This window comes from Pseudorasbora parva, chromosome 23 (genome assembly GCF_024679245.1).
Source record: "Pseudorasbora parva isolate DD20220531a chromosome 23, ASM2467924v1, whole genome shotgun sequence".
Taxonomy (NCBI): Eukaryota; Metazoa; Chordata; class Actinopteri; order Cypriniformes; family Gobionidae; genus Pseudorasbora; species Pseudorasbora parva.
In genome coordinates, this window is record NC_090194.1 from 7,174,506 (window position 1) to 7,194,505 (window position 20,000).

Here is a 20,000-nt window from a genome sequence, read left to right on the forward strand (position 1 = left end):
AACATTAGCTACATGGTTCAACCACTTTAAAATAACAGGCCTTGTCGCCTTGCATCATGGTAAATTTTGCTGCCCTAAGGTAAGCGACTCTAAAGAGTTAGAGGTAAGCGTTCTGCAGCATTTCAATACTTTTGTGGGTGAAGATGGTTGAGACAAAAAGGAAACAATAGTCCTATTATATCTTTCTAGAGAAAATAACTTAATTGTATGTTTCTATGTTTTTCCTGTTTAAAGTGACTCATTAAGCTTTTTTTAAAGACTCCTAATTTTGTTTTGGAGGTCTCCTACAAAAGGGTTGCATGCATCAAAGGTCAAAAAACATTTTCTCATATACATTGCACATCACCACCTACTCTGCTCTGATTGGCCAGATGGCCCAGTTTGTTACAAATGGTCTACTGCTTACAGCATGTGTTGGAAGCTAAACACTCATTAGCATAACTGACCTCCAGCTCTGGAGGCTTCCTAAAGCTCAAGAGATTGTACACACTGTAAAGACAGTAATGATGACGTTGATTTTACCATATCAATCCGAGCCTGAGTCCAGCGATGAAACATTGGAAGAACTAGATATTCAACCCGAACCTCCAACGCAAGGACTTGAGCAGGAAGTTTCTCAGTGATACGCTACTCATTTTGAGGTATATTGTGAGATATGCAAACTGTAATTCCTCACCATCAGCATTAACAAGTGTATGTCCATCAATAAACTCATGTGTATATTAGCAATAACACCGCATATGTAATGTAAATTATGCAAATGTCTTTACTAGTGACGTCAATCACGTAGTGAGATTCGAAATACAAATGACTCATATAGGCGTTTCAGAGTTGACTCATTCTTTTGGGAGACAATAATACATTTAGTTCACATTTATTTTGTATGTTTTTTCACAATACATATTATTTTAAAGCAGCGTTACAGAAAAATGTTGAAATTAGACACAACAATGATTGGCTCTTTTTATTTAGAAGTTTCTCCTATAACATTTTTGGACTGATGTTAGTTCTTTTATTTTTGCCCCAAGAATTATGTTAATTATAAAGTATCTCTAAAAGATGTTATGTTCTTTCACACACAGAAGAAAAATGTTTGAATATGTGGTACATTTCTACATTTTGCATGGTAAATATTACATCCATAAACATTTGCAAAATGCATACCTTGTAACCTAATGTATAGAGATGGAATTGCTGAGTCATTAAAGTTGATTAATAACAAAAAGAATGACATTTTGTTCCACTTAATGAAGAAATTCTTTATAATGTAATATCCCCGCTATGCTTCACAAAATTCTGTGAATCTTGAGTCCCTAGAAAGAAAAAAAAAAACTCCTATTCTTTGCTTATACTGCCACCCTCTGATTTGCAGATGATGTTACTGGTTGCTGGATAGTTGTTCTCTTATATTTCTATATGGTCTTACCCAAGTTGTTGTTATCAATAAACATAAAACATAGTTTTGAGTAGACTAAATAGTTGTTAAAAATCCACACCAAGTATAGGCTACTGAAGAAATGTGTTGTTTGTAGGTTATTACTAGGCTATAGTATTTCAGTAGATATATTAAAAACAATTTAAGATCGGTAAACACTTTGTTTATCAATTTAAGATTGATAAACAATTATCCATATCTTTTTACTGTCTTATGATATTCTTTACATAGGTCATACAGTGCTGTGCATCTTCTCTCTTCCCTTCTCATCATGGCTTCTTCCTCGCGCTATCTGCTTATTCCTGCTCATTCCACGCATTCCACGTCTGCTAAAGGAAGGTCGGCGGCTGTCGTCAGATCCGCAATGCATTTCGGGCTACTGGAGGCTGATTCGCCCAATAATACAAACAAGCCGCCGGACATAGTGGGGTCGGTTGAACATGCGAAAAACCGCCTGCTTATGAATTAACATAAATTCAGCCTCCATGAGTGCATGCTTTTATAATTTTCTCACTCTTTTGGAAGTGTCAGTGTTTAATTGCGCATGAACTGGGATAAAATATTCAGCACGCGTGTCAAATAGCTAATCCTAAAATAGGAGACACACAGGTAAGATAATATTTATGAATTGATCTTTATTCGTGCAGTCCTTATCGCACTAAGCAGACAGACAGACAGGCATTGAATTCGCGTTGGTGTGTAGTGTATTGTTGTGAAATATATGACGACAGCAATTCATATTTGGCTTTATCTAGCGGTTCAAGTGTGTTATAGCCTCTGTCTTGATGCGTGAAAAGCGGTTTCTTTTAATGAAAGGCCCTTAGGGCGACAAGGACCGTCACTTGGGCATTGAATGCTTGAGCCAGCCGACTGACTGTAGGCTACCTGACACATCAGACCATGATGCGTTACGAGGAATAAAATGCTTGACTGTTTCACGGTTGAACGAGCCATAAGGTCGATATGATGTAAGAATAGAACTGATGGATAGATGGATTTAAGGCATTATTTGTTTCTCGAGGTGAATGGTGTGGTAAAATCAATGGCATGAACACTGTCAACGTTCACCTGTCCCACCTGTTCGCCCAGGTTGTTGACCACTAACGTTATAGGGTTTAGCAAGCAGACCAAATAGTTAAGACTTAAAGCGGTTAGTTCACTTAACGTAAACTTCTGTCATTAGTATTGTCATTTTGTGGGTCCAACCCCGTAAAACCGTCGTTCATCTTCGGAACACAAATTAGGATTTTTAAAAAATGAAATCTGAGAGATCTCTAACCTCTTGAAAGAGGGCAATTTAATTTATACTTAATTAATTAATAGCTGTAGTACCTCATTTTGGGCACTGGGTACAAACCTTCTTGCTGGGCCCCGTACCAAATACCATAGTGATACCAATGGGTGGGGTATTGCATTTTTATAATTAAAAACATTTAAAATGGAAACAAAATAACCCATTTGTACATAAATTCTATACAAATGTTAGTGCATGTATATAGAAAACTGACTCCCACGCCCCTGGCTGCACTGTATAGAGTGGTGCAGGTATGATGTTTATTTGTAGGCCAACCAGGAATTAGCATCAGATTTTCATGTTGCGATTTAATTGCTGAAGCTTTTATCACGGTATACGGTATTAACATGGTATTGAAATAAGTTGCAAAAAAGTGTTGCCATAGAACAGGTTTAATAACAATAACAAAAATAACAATATCGTGCATCTACCGTGTGCATCTACCGTGTACATTGTCTACCATGTACCATGTCTACATTGGTTTCCTCAGAAAAACCTAATTGGATTTTCCCATATGCTTTTGGATTATCGCAAAAGCTCTATGATCAACACAAGTTTATGATACTTACAGGTTTTGACCATCAAGATAATTATCACAGATAACCACAACTTTTATTAATTTTGAAGTCTAAATGCAGTCGCCAGAAGTAAAAGGCTAAAGGTAGACTATAAATGGACTACACCACGATCCTGTGATTTCAACATCACTATCACTAAGCTTCTGACAACTCTTTCAGTTTTTATCTAAATACAGTTCCCCTGAATTTCTGAGTTAGACTAGTTTACAAGAACACAATTATAAGCATAATGAGGCTGTAAAATTTGTGATGTGATTTTTGAATCTGCCCGACAGCCTCTAGTCCCATTTAGCCACTTGTTAGCAACTGCCTTTTTCAAAAACATGTAACTGCTTCTTAGAATAGTTTCATAGTCTAGGGTTTTGAGCCTGTGTTCACCACAGACCTTATTTCAGCCGTTTAATCACAAACCCATTTAAACAAATCCATTGATTTCGGGACGAGGGAACCAGAAATGCTAAAATGCTATTGCTTGCTTGCTTGCGATTTATGAAGCGATGGCTGTGTCTCATCGCTTCAAAAAATGAACAAAGTTCTTACGGGTTTGGAACGACATGAGGGTGAGTAATTAACGACAGAATTTAAATTTTTGGGTGAAACTAACCCTTGAAATGTTAAAAATGTGACGCTTCGAGCACTGTTGAGCTGTAATCGTGAACACCTCTGACTGGCCATTTTGCCAATGCGCTCATCGGATGTGGCTGTGATTGGCTACAATGATCAACGCACGGCAGCGGTTTGAAAGAACATGGAAGTGTTTTGAAAGTGGGCGTAAACCAGCGGACCGATAGCTGATAGACACCTGCGTTCAAACGTTCTGTGTGTATCTGTGAAAAGCGTTAAAGGGTTAGTTCACCCAAAAATAAATTATTTCATTAATTACTCACCCTCATGACTTTCGACACCCGTAAGACCTTCGTTCATCTTCGGAACACAAATGAAGATATTTTTGTTGAAAGCTGACGGCTGAGAAAGGCTTCAGAAAGGCCTCCCTTGGCTTTCAGTACATTTCCACTGACCCACTCACAAGACCCATAAAGGCACTAAAAACAAAGTCCATCTCACTACAGTGGCTGAACAATAATTTTACAATGCGACGGAAATAGTTATTGTGCACAAAAAACTAAATAACAACTTTATCCACCAAGTTATTGACGTGAACTCGACGCATGCGCAAGAATATGACGCAGCTCCACCGTTCGAATACATGACCCGGAAGAGGAGGAGTTCACTATCGCACGAGTTCACGTCAGAGACCTTCACAGAAGACAATAACTTGGTGGATAAAGTCATTATTTAGATTTTTTTTGCGCACAAAAACTATTCTTGTCACTTGGTAAAATTATTGTACAGCCACTGTAGTGAGATGGACTTTGTAGCGACGTCTTTAGAGCCTTAATGGGTCTTGTGAGTGGGTCAGTGGAAATGTACTGAATGCTAATGGAGGCCTTTCTGAAGCCTTTCTCAGCCATCAGCTTTCAACAAAAATATCTTAATTTGTGTGGGTCCAATGACATGAGGGTGAGTAATTATTGAAAAATTTTTCATTTTTGGGTGAACTAACCCTTTAATGTATTTTTACAACATGTTTGTGAAGGGCTGATCGTAGTAGCCAATCACAGATATATTTGATGAGCGTGTGAGCACGATGGCCATTCAGAGGTGTTTACGATTCCGCTCAACAGCGCTCAAAGTATCACATTTTTTAAATTTTGATACCGATTTGGTATCGCAGTCTGTACTTTTGACAACACTATTGCAAACAAATTGGTTGAGGGAATGATTTAATGACTCTTCATAACACACTTGTAGCTGCCTATTGACATAATGCAGAGCTGGCAAAGAGAAAAAATAGTTTTAGTAAATAGATTAGAATTCACTAGGCTAAATTAAAATCCCCACCACTAGTCTAGAATTGGAACATGTCTTGTTTTGTTATAAAGAGCCTCGTGTTACCGTGTTGGTCCCTTGAGACGTTGTTTTAGGAAAGTGCTTAATGAGGCAACATCACCTAAGCCAGCTAGCTTGAGTCATGTCCTGTCCTGTTGTGGTTGTCATAGATGCAGCCTTGGGTAGATGGCATACTGCATCCACAAATCCAGTGGCAAATCACTGGAAAAAAGGCCAAAGTCATTGATGCATGTTGAAATATTACCGTAGCTGTCAAATTACAGGCCTATCTGGTTTTATTCCAGGATATTTTAAAGATCTTTGAAGCAATTGCAAAGTTCTCCATAAATTCACTGTCCACTTAGCAAGGTAGAGCAACATAATTACATTCCATGCATGTATCCATCACATCAGATGTGCTGCAATTGAGAGTTTGCATGTTTGACAATAGGTTGCTGTCATCATGTCAACCAAATTGATCCCAGATGTCCTTCTAAATAAAAGCCACAAATTGATTAATTGTTTTCTGGCGTAATGACATCGCCACCATTTCATTACGCTAAGTAAATGGTGCTTATTTTAATGTCTTCAGTAAGGTCACAGCATCCCACTTCCCATGACCACGGCCCTATTTCCTCCATTCTATCATTATAGTAAAGGAGCACTTGCATTGGCTTACCGCCATCACAACTGCTCACTGATTGCAAATTTATTACTGCTAGTTTTCCATTCCTGTGGTTTACAGATAAGACCTGAACCATTAGCTTTTATCCTGCCTAAATTTCATGCTCGAGCACTCAGGAGAATTAGATGGCTCTTATGTGAAGGCAGGCTATGATGCCTCTGCTCAGATCGGTCCTCTGAGCGCCTGTCTAAAGCTGAAGCTTAGACGAACTTGCATGAGTCACATGATTGTTACATAGCTCCCTGCATTCCTATATTTTCCTCTGCCCATTGAGAAGGCCGAGCTTGGGTGCTTTATGCGAGCTAACAATGAAAGCCTGCTTGAGAAGTTGCTCATTCGTTGCGGTGAAGCCCCTCCCGCAGGTGTGAGAGGATGGAGCGCTGAAGGAGTAACCAAAGCAAATATCAATGGAAATATCACTGAGGTAAAGAAACTCACAGGGGTTTTTAACCGGGTTAATTAGTTTGAAGGGAAAAATCTAGTCCTTGAACTCCATGGCAGTTCCCTTTGTGGTAATGACTGGGTTGGGCCCTGTCAGATCTGATAAGTGCTTTTAAACAGAACATTCCCGAGTAAACTCTTTTTTATGTTTCTACCAAACGCATGTGGAGATGCCCTTGTAGATTTTACAGTTAAAGGGATTTTTCACCCACATTGTCATCATTTATTCAGCCTCACGGTTTTTTACAAAAGAATGTGTTATGTTGAATGACAGCCAGCCTGGGTTGCATTCACTTTAACCTTGTGAGCTAGACTGGAATAATCTACTCTAGAGCTCGTTGTCTGAAGTGAGATCTGCTCTACATTGTTAATTAGCAGCTGTGAATCATGAATATATTATTCTGAAATGTCAACCTTTTGTAATATATCGAAGAGCTCTCTCTCTCTCTGTTTAATTTTCTTATCTTTCCTTATCTCACTCTTTCTTTCAGCAACACTCCAGTATGGCGGACAGTATGATGAGTAAAGCAGCCACTATGGAGATTCCTATTAACAGTAATGGGGACTCTAGGAATTTGGCAGAAGATGACAGCCTGGAGCAGGTGAGTGATGTACGGCGATTCCGCTACATTGGGCCACTTTTTAAAGGGATAGTTCACCCAAAAATGAAACTGTGATGTTTATCTGCTTACCCCCAGGGCATCCAAGATGTACGTGACTTTGTTTCTTCAGTAGAACACAAATGAAGATTTTTCACTCCAACCGTTGCTCGTATAATGGATGTCAATGGGGTGTTTTCTCTGAGAGTCACTATGAGAGTAAAAAACACACATGTACAAATCCATATTAAACCTTGTGGCTCATGGCGACACATTGATGTCTTAAGATACGAAACAATCGGTTTCTGCGAGAAGCCCAATAGTATTTGCGTTATTTGTTTTCCCTAATATCAGACGAATCTCATCTAGTATTGCCAATGCCATTACTTCCATCATGTAAGGTCAAAAACACAGTGTGATCATAGATATATATTTACATAGATGTCTTGTTCGACCGATCCGCACAGTCACTAATGATGAATGAATATATGATCGTGCCGGGTTTTTGACCTTCTTTGTTGGAAGTACTGGTGAGATGAGATTTGTCTGATATGAGGTAAAAAAAAAAAAACGCGCATACTGTTGGGTTTCTCGCAGAAACCAGTCGTTTCGTGTCTTAAGACATCAATGTGTCGCCATGATCCACAGGGTTTAATGTGGATTGGTATGTCTGTGTTTTTTACTCTAATAGAATACACCCCATTGACATGCGTTATACGGCAATGGTTGGAGTTAAACATTTTCATTTGTGTTCTACTGAAGAAGAAAAAAACACACCTACATCTTGGATACCCTGGGGGTAAGCAGATAAACATTTTCATTTTTGGTTGAACTATCCCTTTAACAGTGATTGTAAAAAAAATTCCAGTTTACCTGCATAGGTTTTACACATCTTTGGAGTCTGAGATCTAGCTGTTTAATTTTGTTTCACAATATCAGCCATGAGAAAAAAACACAAGGTAGCAGGTGGTGCAAACATTGCAGTTCATAATCGTTCAGCATTTTCTTGGAAATCTGAGATCTGTTACAAATGAAGGTTGAAAATGAATAGTAAAAGGCATTTGTTTCATAAAAATGACGTGGCGACACATCAGTGGAAGTCTTGTTTTTGTGTTTCAGTAGTAACAGGAAAATGCAGCCAAGCACAGTGTTCAAATCTCCTTATTGTTCAAGCCACTGTAAATAAAAGGTAAAGTGGTAATGTTGTCACAAGACACACCTCTGTAAGAAAACTAAGCTGTGGCACTGGATCCGGGAGAAGACGTGTTGGGCAAACACAAGCGAGATATTTGCTAAGAGGTTGATTCATTCCTTCAGGGGAACTAAAGGTTATTTGTTTAAATGTGTTTAAAACGGGTATATATTTCTTTTTTGTCATTTTCATGTTATGTACATTTTAAAAAGCTCATCCCAGGAGGACTTTTCACATTTGCAATAATGGCATAGCTAAAGGCAGATGGCACATTGGCGTTACATTGTATCTTTAAATAGATCAGGAGCATCAGGCCAGAATGTGAAAACTGATTTTTTTTTTTTTAAAGTGTTCTTGTGGAGAGAGAGGGAGAGAGAGGCTCTTTCTATCTTTCTTAAAGGGGTGGTTGCATGCGATTTCACTTTTTTAACTTTAGTTATTGTGTAATGTTGCTGCTTTAGCATAAGCAGTATCTGCAAAGTTACAGCGCTGAAAGTTCAATGAGATATTGTCTTTTAAAGTTATGGCAGTTTATTTGCCTACAAAAACGGCCAGTTTGGACTACAACAAGCTTCTTCTTCCCAGGTTGGTGACATCATAAACCATTGCTAGTCACCGCAGATGTGACTTCTCCCTGTAATGGTGAGGCATTGGCGTTTCCAGACAACCTATGCTTGCCACTTCAGCCAATAAAAATACATGAAACTACATTTGGCCATCTAACCAATTTAAGACCATTGCGTTTTTCGGAGGGAAAGGCTTCATAGAAGCAGGAAGCAAACGAGTATATAAAGGTAAAATATAAGAAAAATATGGCATTTAAAAAAAAGAGGAAGTATTAAGATGTTATACTGAGCCCCATAAACACAACCAAGCCTAGAAAAAAACCATGGAACCACCCTTTAAATTTCCATCCTGTTCTTGGAGTGACAAGGATCTCAGCAACCCACTTTATGAAGAGTTTATTCATTGCTCAATGAGGGCTGAAATTATACAAACTAATGTAACTCAGTGTGTTTCTTTTTTCGTAAAGCCTTGAAGTCTGTCATTATTGTATTACCAGTAAATATGGCTTCCACTGTGTTTAATGGATTATTTTATCATCACTTTTTTCAAGTTTGTTTTTGTTTTACATTGTGCTTCATTTTTGGTTTCTTTTCTTTCTTTTGTCTTTTTTGTTGTCATGTTCTTCCCTGATGTCTGTGCAGGCTGCAAAGATTCAGTGGAGCTTAAGAGAGAAGGTAGGGAGTCCCGCAGGCCTCAGGGTGAGAAGGAACTCTGGGAAGGGTGGCAGTGTGTGTGTATGTGTGTGTGTGTGTGTTTGCTTGCTCGTGTATGTCTTTTTCCAGCAGAAAATGGTTTTAGCTCTTCCCATAATCTTGTCTCAAACAGGATGTTTTTCAAATCACGTGCATAATTTTTTTGGCTGTCATTTCATATTAATCAGTGTTTGGGCTTTGAGGTTAGATAAAAAAATCCAAATGATACAGATATCGTTTGTTTTGAAAAACATCCCGTTTTGTCCCTTTGTGGTATTAACCAATGGCTAGTGACCGTTTAGTACCTATTAACTCTTTACATTATGTTAGTGGATTTTGTATTAACCTTTATAATAATTGTTTAATTATTTAAAGGGGCTACTGCATACAGTACAGAGCATAATGTATACCAACATGTGTCCATTGAGTCTGTTTATGCAAAAACAACACGTTCATTTGACATTTCTTTTACAATGGAAATGAATGAAATGTTCATTGTATCAGTGAAAGTATACAGTCTATACAGTATACAGTCATATACTTGTACATTACATTTCAAATGGACTTTGTTCCTCCCTTATTAAAGTGTATAATGATTAGTGCTGTCAATCAATTAAAAAGGAACTAATTATTTGCACATTTGTCTAATTAATCACCGCTATCATTAAAGTTGTTAATAGATTTTATATTGTAATTTTAACTTCACATTCAATCTCCAAATGAATGTAGAAAGAAACAACATGAAGTCAGTATATTTTAAATATTTGATCTAATAGGTAGGAATAGATTACAATAATCAAACACTTCACAATTTTAACTGCATACGTTCTAAATTAAATATAGATTATTTTTAAATAAAACTACAAACATTTTTCAGACTTAATGTGGACTCAGTGCGGCCGGCGCCAATACCACACTGAGTTTGTGTTGTCGTGCTTGAGTGGTTTAAAAGCATTTACATTAATAAGAGCGTGCGTATATAATGTAAGTCAGGAGTTTTCAAACATTATAATGATGCCACGGACCCCCCAAATATGATTCATCTTTTATGAGGGACCCTCTTCCCTATTCTTCTTTTTTTAATGTAAGAAAAACATTTAAACTTTTAGATAAATTGTGTGACATTATAAATACTGTTGACATTATAAAAAATATTGTTTCCAAATGTAATAAATTGGCTATACTTAATGTTGTATGCATACAGCAAGAAAGCAAAGAAACATTTAGATATGAAACAGAATATTCAGTAAACTTTATCCATATTTGCTTTTACTTGTCTTTTTATTTTCTGAAAATTTCTGGGGACCCGTTAGGACCTTCTGGAGGTCCCCAACCCCAGTTTGAAAACCCCTGATGTAAGTAACGCTAGCGAAAGGAGGACAGGGAAAAAATTATAATTTTTAATGTGTTAAACTAAAGAGAACAATGAATCGAAAGTGCTACTAATGATACATTTACATAAACTTTCTTCAACTATTTAAAGGTACAGTATGTAACTTTTGGCCCTCTAGCGGTTAAAAAACATTAGTGCATGTATTTCGTGGAAGAACATTGTTTTTGTTGTGCTTTGGCTCTGCTTGTCTGCGGATGAATATGGTTATACTGCTCATAAAACATTCACTACTAGGGCACATAAAAACAATTGTTTAATCAAATAAATGTGGATTTGCTTTTTTTTCTTGGTAGGGGGTTATGGTCTCAGATAACATACCTCATTGGTGTGGGTTACTGACTGTTTTATAGTCACTAATGTGACTTGTTTCAGATAAGTGTTTAGACTGTTTCCTTCCTTGTGCTGTAATTGCCTGGTAAGATTTGGTGTCAAATTCCTGTACTACATCAAGGAAACGCATGGATACTTTGTTTTCACAGGAAGTCAAATATAAAAATAAAAATATATATATGTATATATATATATATATATATATATATATATATATATATATATATATATATATATATATATATATATATATATATATATGTATATGTATATGTATATGTATGTTCACGGACACGATTCTCATTCATTCTATATCTAATGTGATTCTAAGCCTAAAATGTTCCTTCTAACAATTAACAACTTGTGTCAATGTTTGTGTGTTTAGAACACAAATGGCTCACTATAGGAAAAATTATGTTTAGGTCACAATTTTGAATTATTAAGGTCTCTTTCTGTCTCTTCCTCTTTCTGTAGGACTTGCAGCAGGTCATGGTGTCAGGGCCTAACCTAAATGAAACCAGCATCGTATCAGGTGGTTATGGAGGTACGACGGAAGGCATCATTCCGACCAGCTCTATCAAAGGTATAAGAAACTCTGTCATTCTCTAACTCTTCACTGTTTTTCACATCTTCTTCCAAAACCCAATTTTAGATTCACTTTACCCTAAACATACATTTACTTTTTTTAATTGGTGGTATTTGCCATGTATAAAAATGACTTTGCTGACATTTGTACTTTCAGACAGAAACACATGCGTATGTGACCTGTACTAGCAAAACAAGTGAAAAATGTACAGTTTGTTAAGCCCTCGTCTAGCGATTCCAATGCTTCAAATATCAACTATTTACAATATACACATATACACAGAATTACAGTATTTCAAATGATCGGTAATGGCGAGTATTCACACAAACATTATATGTCTTGTGTGAGCATTTTTTTCTTTCTCTTTTTTCTATAAATATTTGGTTTTGACTTTGTGCATGCCAATTTTGATGTTATGGCCAGGGATTTTAAGGTATGGTTGCTAGGTTATTTTGTTTTGGAATCTAATATCGACTTAAAACGTGTAGCCCAGTCATCTTTTGTCAGATTTAAACAAATGCTACGCCAAGTTTTTTTTTAATAGAGAATGAAAATAACATTAAGTAATTTTTGAAGAGTTATTGCTCATTGTGACTCAATTTGCCAGCATAGGTCACATATGTTTTGTGGAGATGCAGTTGGAATTGTACAATATGGTTTGCATCATTTTTTTTCTGGGTTTTCCACTCCTTTCTTTCCTATGGTGTAACCCAAATGAGAGCCAGGGCCTCCAGCATTGGTCATTGTGTGTAAAGGTAGTGTGTGAGTCATGCTTTATGGCTTTATAGTTTGACATTAACCAGAGTGAAAATGGCCACAGATCCTCAGGGATCCTTTAGGTTTGTGTGTGTTTTTTGTTTTTTAAGGATGTCCTCTGTAATGAAAAATTAGGCTAACTTTTTTGCAAAGTATACCAACCACTACATACTGCTTTTGATTTTAATTTAGTTTCATGTATCTAACAAAATGACTTTTTGTCTAGACGGGATATGTTGTAGAACTGATTGTAAGGTGATCATCCTGGGGCCTTAATATCGGTTAAATGTATTCCCTTCTGATTCAGTGAGGACCTTGTGTCTCTTTTACCATTTCTCAGGCCCTGCGATCCGTCTTAACACTGACTTTCTTGGCAACAGACACATTCCAAACGAAGGGCAAGGTCATTCATCCTTCATTCGTACCCCATCTCATTTCTCTTTCTCCACCTTCCCATGATGCCTTGAATTATTGTCCTTTTAAAAACCGTTTTGTCTCTTCCTAGGGCATAGGATGCTGTTCTGCAGGAATACATTTAATCACTTCTGTCTTTCTGGCTGTTATTTTCTCTCTAAGCAGATTGGAATGGGTGGCATTTTTCCTTCTCTTCTTTCTTCCAGGGTTAAGGTTCTTTGTAATAAGTAATCTTTTGTCATTTGGCTTCAGAAATCAGTCTGAAAATTTAATCCGTCTTTAATCTTGCTGACTTTGTTAAAGAAATATTTAGAAATGGCTGGGTGCAAAATGGCTGGGTGCAAAGTATGTATAAATTATTTTTCCCCCAGGACAGTTACTATCTGATACTCCTAGTCATACTGTTCTATAAAAATAAATGATCAGACATATTGGGGTTTAAAATAAGTGTTTTTAAGTGAACTGCAAATTTTCTTCATCTGTTTGTCATGAGGCAGCAGATGTAACAAAATATCAGTCATGTGCTTTCCCATGTTCATTTCATCTCATTACATTATCACCTTCTTCTCTTTCTCACCCTCCCTTTTTTCCCCTTTCCCCTTCTTCCAACTTCCTGCTCTTCCTTCACATTCACACACATACGCACTGACATTATTCCATACACCTCACTGTCATGTGGTGCAATCCATAACCATTGTAAAACGTAATTTTCCCAATTTCCTAAAAAATTTTTTTTAATTCTTAACATATCCAACACCCACTCCCTCTTTCCCATGACCCTATATACCTCCAACATCCCCTGCCATTCCTGGCCATGACCCCTCCAGACCTGCGAATGAAGTCCAGGGGTGTTAGCATTGTCCCAAGCCAGATTGCAGCCTGCCGAATAGCCAGCCAATCAGATGACATCCCCTGTATCCCAGGTATCCCAAAGAGTGCTGGATCATTTAAGTGCTCTTTGGCAACATTTTCCTCCCCCTATTTAGTAAAACACATTCATTTATTCTCTCATCTCATCTGTTTCACATACAGCTATCTGTATGATCTCTGTCTGTCTGTCTCTGATGCAATTAATGATGGCCACGATATCTGAAAATGTGTATATTATCATGAAACTGTAGACATTTGTCCAGTGTATGTTTTTGTAATTGGAGACTTAATGCAATCATTTTCTGTGTATCAGGGTCCAACATGCATCACGCCAGTAACAATTCCTCCATGTCAGCAGAAGAGGCCACAAAAGGCATTGCTGTGGAGAAATTTGACATCATGAAGAAATGGGGCCTGAACACATACAAGGCTTGTCAATTAACTGTTTTGTCTTTTCTAATTAGTTGTTCTGTGATGTTACCCACTCCTATTTTGAAGCCTTTTGTATTTATGGGTCTCTCCCATAGTGCACCAAACAGATGATCTCAGAGAGGTTTGGCCGAGGCTCACGTACTGTGGATTTGGAGCTGGAGGCTCAGATCGAGGTTCTGCGGGAAACCAAACGGAAGTACGAGAGTGTTCTGCATTTAGCGCGAGCGCTAACCAACCACTTTTACAGCATGGTGCAGACGCAGCACGCCCTTGGAGACACTTTTGCCGACCTCAGTCAGAAGTCTCCAGAACTTCGGGTGAGACGGCATGTCCATCTTCAGAGTTATGACATTTGTTGTGACTGCCATGCAAAATTATGGGACTGGTGTAAACCTACTCATGTATTTTAAGTTGTTTCTTAATGTATAATTCTAACTAACAGTGTTAAAAATAACTACTGTTTACACAGAGAAAAAAACTGTAATCAAGCACTAAAAGGCCACAGTTGTTTTTGAGTTTACTTGAGCCTTTGTGTTTTGCTACTTGTACACCAGACCTGTCAAGAATGTCTGTATCATTTGCTGGATGGATTATTTTAAACTAGCTTGAGCAGTCAACACTCTACAGACATACTGTTCAAAAAAATTATAATAAATTCCCACCAGATTTGTGAGAGACATAATCTAAAAAAAAATCCAGAAATCACAATGTATGATTTTTTTTTAAACTATTTATTTGTATGTTACAGCTGCAAATAAGTATTTGTACACCAATCAATGTTAAAATCAATGTTAATATTTGGTAAAATACAAAAAAACAAACAATGTTTATATATATATATATATATATATATATATATATATATATATAATATATATATATAATGTATTTCAAGATGCAGCATTCATATGATATTCTTTCAAAGCGTAGCAACTAAACTGATATAACTAAAGCATAGCAAACATTTATTAATGAAAATGTAGTAATGTCATATTAAACAGAACTTACAGAATGATTTTAGTTGAGACATTGATATTTATTCATCTTTTGAATTATTTTTAGTATTTTGTCATTTCTATTAGTTTTTATTTCTCCCCCTCCCCCCCCCCAGTTTTTGCCAAGTTTGCCAAGCACACACACATTTTTTTTCCAATTAATTAAAAAAAAATGTTTTAAATGTTTGTTAAAATAACACTTCAATAGAGTCAAATGGTCATACTTACAATAGTGTATTCTACAATATATAGAGGTTTGTGGAATTGTGTACACACAGGATGAGTTTGGATACAATGCAGAAACACAGAAGTTGTTGTGCAAGAATGGAGAGACTCTGCTCGGTGCCATCAACTTCTTTGTGTCCAGTATCAACACACTGGTGAACAAAACGATGGAAGACACACTGATGACTATCAAGATGTATGAGAATGCCAGGTAAAAGCTACTTCAGCAAAAAAATCATTCTTTAAGGTGCTTAAAGTGTTCCACTTCTTTGCAATATGAAGAGGCACTGGGCCCTACTTTTTGTCAGGACTTGAAATTCAAGCACTTGAATTGTGTTTTAAGTTAATTAGCCTCTGATGCTACTGGCCGTTTGAGAGGGTCATTCTACGTTACAGTTGTCTGGGTTAGTATCGAATATTGCTGCACGTGCAGACGTGGCGGTATTGAATGAACTCCGAGTGAGGCACCTGCAGGCACTGACACTGGCTGGCCCTCTTACTCAGGTTTTAGATTGAAAAGGAAGAAGCATATCTGTTATCACAGTTATTTATTTCATGCGGTACATGCTGAGACCTTTGAGAAACCTTTGATACTTTTGTGCTGTTATCTGATTTACCTGGGTCCATATGTAACACTAGAGAGAACATTGTGCTTGATACGTTTTCCAAACTTCAGAGTTTAAATCCTGTCTGGCTCTTCCCATAATGTTCACTTATTAGGTCTGTTGGTGGAGAGTAGGTGGTCTTTTATGGCTGTTCGAATGCATTTGACTACATGAGTGTTTACAGTACACTATGAAAGCAATCAGGTCAAATGTGTTTTTGACTACCTCTGTTTAGACCCCATTTACACCTGTATTTAGTGTTGTTCACTTGTGATCCAATCATAGAACGTATTAATACCAGGTGTAAACGGCCAGATTGTGTCAGATGTCACATTTCACCATAAATAAGTAACTTTCATCTCTGGGCATCACAGTGTATAAAAACTAATAATTGTTGTATGTGCCTTTTTTAAATATTTTTTTTTCTTTCCTGTAGGCTGGAGTTTGATGCGTACAGAGCAGATCTAGAGGAGTTGAACATGGGCCCGCGGGACGCTGTCACCATGGCTCGTATCGAGGCTGCTCAGCAGCAGTACCAGATCCACAAGGACAAATATGAACGTCTTCGCAATGATGTCACCATCAAGCTCAAGTTCCTGGAAGAAAATAAGGTCCGTGGCCATCCACATAACTTCCTCTTTAATTCACTTAAGCACCCGTTGATCTATCTGTCGTCTCTATCTTGTCATCTAACATGGTGTGCGTGTATCCCTCTCACAGGTAAAAGTGATGCACAAGCAACTTCTGCTGTTCCATAATGCTATCTCTGCCTACTTTGCTGGAAACCAGCAGCAGCTGGAACAGACCCTCAAGCAGTTCAACATTAAACTCAAACCACCAGGGGCCGACAAACCGTCTTGGCTGGAAGAACAGTGAAAGTGCCCATTCTCCCTTGATATCCTGTCTTTAGCCACACAGTAGGACCACAAGAGACCAGCAATCTGAGATGCTAGCAGAGACAGGGCTACAACAGAGCCTCTTTCAACTAACTCTCTATACTTCTCTTCCTTGATTCTTCTCATCCTCCTATTCTTACTCAGACACTTTCAAGTGTCTGAATAGTCCCCTCTGGTATATAACCAGTCCCAAAGGGTCCAATCAAATGTCAAAGGTATCCGTTTAAGCTACATCCCTATAAATATCATTAAACAGACTGAAACAATCTTCGAAAATGTCAGTCAGAACAGTAGTTTTTCTCCCAAGACTATTCTCAATATTACACACACTCACACACACTCTCTCTCTCTGTCAGTGAACACATTTTGAGAAACCTTTTCCTTTTGTTTTTCTGTGAAAAGCATTTTATTTTTCCTGTGTTGTAGATTTGGTATTGTAGCTGATGGGGGATACATATCATTCCTATCACAGAGCTTTCAGTGTTCAGTGTCTGATTTTTAACTAAAAGTGATATTTATTTGGATAAAATCCAGATTGAGTTTCTGATATTGGTATTGCATCCTTGTATGTTTACTAGGCCATGAGAGTACTGTTGAGTAAATGCTTGTCCAGTTGTCTCTCTTTGAAATATTGCATTCAATGTCTCAAAATGAACCACTCCTTTTAAGCTATTTAGCGTGAAATGAATAATTCTTTGACATATGTTATGGATTGAATTTCATAGGGTGCATGGTTTCCTGCACATTTTAACAAAGCCCAGAATGGAAGATGAATTTAAATATCACTGTCACTCTCAATATTGTTTCATTTGCTTTACAGCTTTGAATAGATGATCGTTTTCTCAAAGGGAGAGAAGTGTAAATAATTTGATTTGTTTTATTTTGACAATTATAGTTTATTTTAGTATTATGTACCAATGCATAATACTGTAGAATGTTCATAGTTTTATTACAATCGTTTTAAGTTAATAATCAGAAGGTAATCAAGGAAGTTTATGAATGAATTGTATTTGATTTAACATGGGCCAGTGATTAAGGCCCACTATTATCTGCCTCTTAATCTGCCGAAGTGTGCACTAGAGTTTATGTACGGAGTTGTTCTGTTCGCATCAGCAAAGCCCTAATATTCTCCCATTATGCATTCGAAAGCCGCCTTAGCAATTGGTTTTGATGCGCCATGTGTTTGATGCTTTTATTTGCCTTTGTTAGCCAAACATATTTTTTTCCCAATGAAAGATTTATATACTGATTAATATCATAGTAGCACTTTTTTCTTTCTTTGTCATAGTACTACTAATATATTATTAATTTAACCCTCAAAATGTTAACAAAATATACTACAAAATCAAGTGTTTATAATATGAACATTTCAAAATGTTTTTTTTTTTTTTATTATTTGTGATGAGATGGTATAATCAGATGAGTCTTATGTTCTCACTACATAATTGTTCAACTAAAATATCTACAGTATGCTCTTTGTGATATTCTTTTTTTCTATTCATTAGAAAGGGTTTTTTTTTTGGTTTTTTTTCCAGTAAGCTTGAACTACTCTTGGAAATATGTTGCTTATGTGTTGCAGTGATAATGGGGTTAAATGCAGGATGTCGGATTAGGTTATGTCAGTCTAGTTTTATTTTTTATTTCATTACATAAGACTGAAATAACAACTATGATCTAATGTTCAGTACGTTTGAACATTGCACTAAATCTTTCTAAGCTTGAGATGAAGCAATACTTAAGATGTTTCTAGAAATTGTATTTTCATGTATGCCTGTATTGGCTGTTCCCTGTGTTTTTGCATGGCAGGTCTGAAGTTGTACATCTCCATGCATTGTGATTCATTCCTGTTCAATGCTACAGTAAAACACTTCATGGGTAGTAGTGCAGGAAAATAATGTTTCTAGGAAAAAAAAGAGAAGGGTTTCTCATGAATGTTGAAGAATGCTTGAAATTTAGTTTGAATGTCATGTAACCTAGTTTTTTTTTTTTTATTGTCTTTTACATTTTTGTTTTGTAAGGACCACTGTCACCCCAGAAGATTTTTTTAAATCATATATACATCCTGTACAGTTGTGAGGCAGCAGAGATGGTACTGTGTGTTATTTTTTTATTTTCTTATTTCTTTCGAGCTGGAGAAAAGGATTCCATCTTGAGCCGTAGAGACTGAACTGATCCATGAAGTGATGGACATTTGTTTCAGCGCAATAGGATGTTAAATTTACACCTCCTCAACACTAAATCTGGATAATATTTTTCCATGGGGATTATTATTGTTGCTTTTATTTTGATTTCTGTTAACAGAGGTGTTTGCCATTGAAATGGTCACTCTATTAGTAGGACTAGTTTAGCATATCAGAATGAAAGGGTTATAAATATTACCATATTTATGTACAATCAACATTTTAGGCTGCTCTGTAGTATTGTAGTGAATGGATGATTGTAAATATGTAAAGATAATTAAGACAGATTTTGAAACTGGAAACCCATGATGTTAGCCTTTGCTCCTGGCTTTGACCAAACCTTTGACCAACAAATGTACAAGAACCCACCAGATAAAATTTGAAAAGTTTGCAAAATTAGCCTCTTTGTGTCATTTATGCTTTGCTGTCTACTAACCCTGTTTGTCTCCTAAATTGAATAAACACATCCAAGAGAAGAACAGAAGTTAGGCCATGCAAAATTAATGCTGACCATTAATGTTGAATATGAATATCAAATAGGTACAGTGCTTCAGTGACCTTTAAATCAATGGATTATTGATAAAACTTAATAAAAACAATTAACTTTTACACCACTTGACTGAATAAATAACCAACCATTTCTACCAGAAACCTTTACATATGTTTCTGAAGTAGAAGAAATTTAACTTCACTATATTGTTTATTGGTTGTACAGTAAAATTGATTTTAGAATCTTAAGTGGATTCAAACGACGAATTCTGACTTTGTCTATGTTGGACTTGTTGAATAAAGCCGATAGAGGGTATTACAACTTCATTTTTGTAGAAGTATACCATTTTATCCAGCGCAATTTTACATGACATACCTTTAAGCTTCTCAGTTACGTTTCTAAAGAAGAAGTATTTTTAAGTAGCAAAGGTGAGAGAGGCCGAAGCGAGGGGAGGA

General features: G+C 36.7%; 1 protein-coding gene across 12 annotated transcripts in view; it reads left to right on the forward strand.

Annotated features, from left to right (window-relative positions):
* The window catches only part of arfip2b (ADP-ribosylation factor interacting protein 2b), a 117,683-nt gene extending 98,232 nt beyond the window's left edge, over positions 1-19,451 (forward strand). For 2 of the 12 annotated variants that reach the window (XM_067432649.1, XM_067432650.1), the window contains 9 exons: positions 6,815-6,925; positions 9,323-9,379; positions 11,571-11,679; positions 12,779-12,841; positions 14,036-14,151; positions 14,250-14,471; positions 15,428-15,585; positions 16,416-16,590; positions 16,700-19,451. In XM_067432649.1, the coding sequence (XP_067288750.1) occupies positions 6,815-6,925; positions 9,323-9,379; positions 11,571-11,679; positions 12,779-12,841; positions 14,036-14,151; positions 14,250-14,471; positions 15,428-15,585; positions 16,416-16,590; positions 16,700-16,855 (1,167 nt within the window). In that variant the 3' untranslated portion in view covers positions 16,856-19,451. Of the gene's footprint in view, positions 1-1,785; positions 2,045-6,811; positions 6,926-9,322; positions 9,380-11,570; positions 11,680-12,778; positions 12,842-13,679; positions 13,776-14,035; positions 14,152-14,249; positions 14,472-15,427; positions 15,586-16,415; positions 16,591-16,699 lie in introns of those variants that run through there. The other 10 variants (XM_067432657.1, XM_067432656.1, XM_067432660.1 and 7 more) reach the window with 10 other exon arrangements.
* The last annotated feature ends 549 nt before the right edge of the window (positions 19,452-20,000 follow it).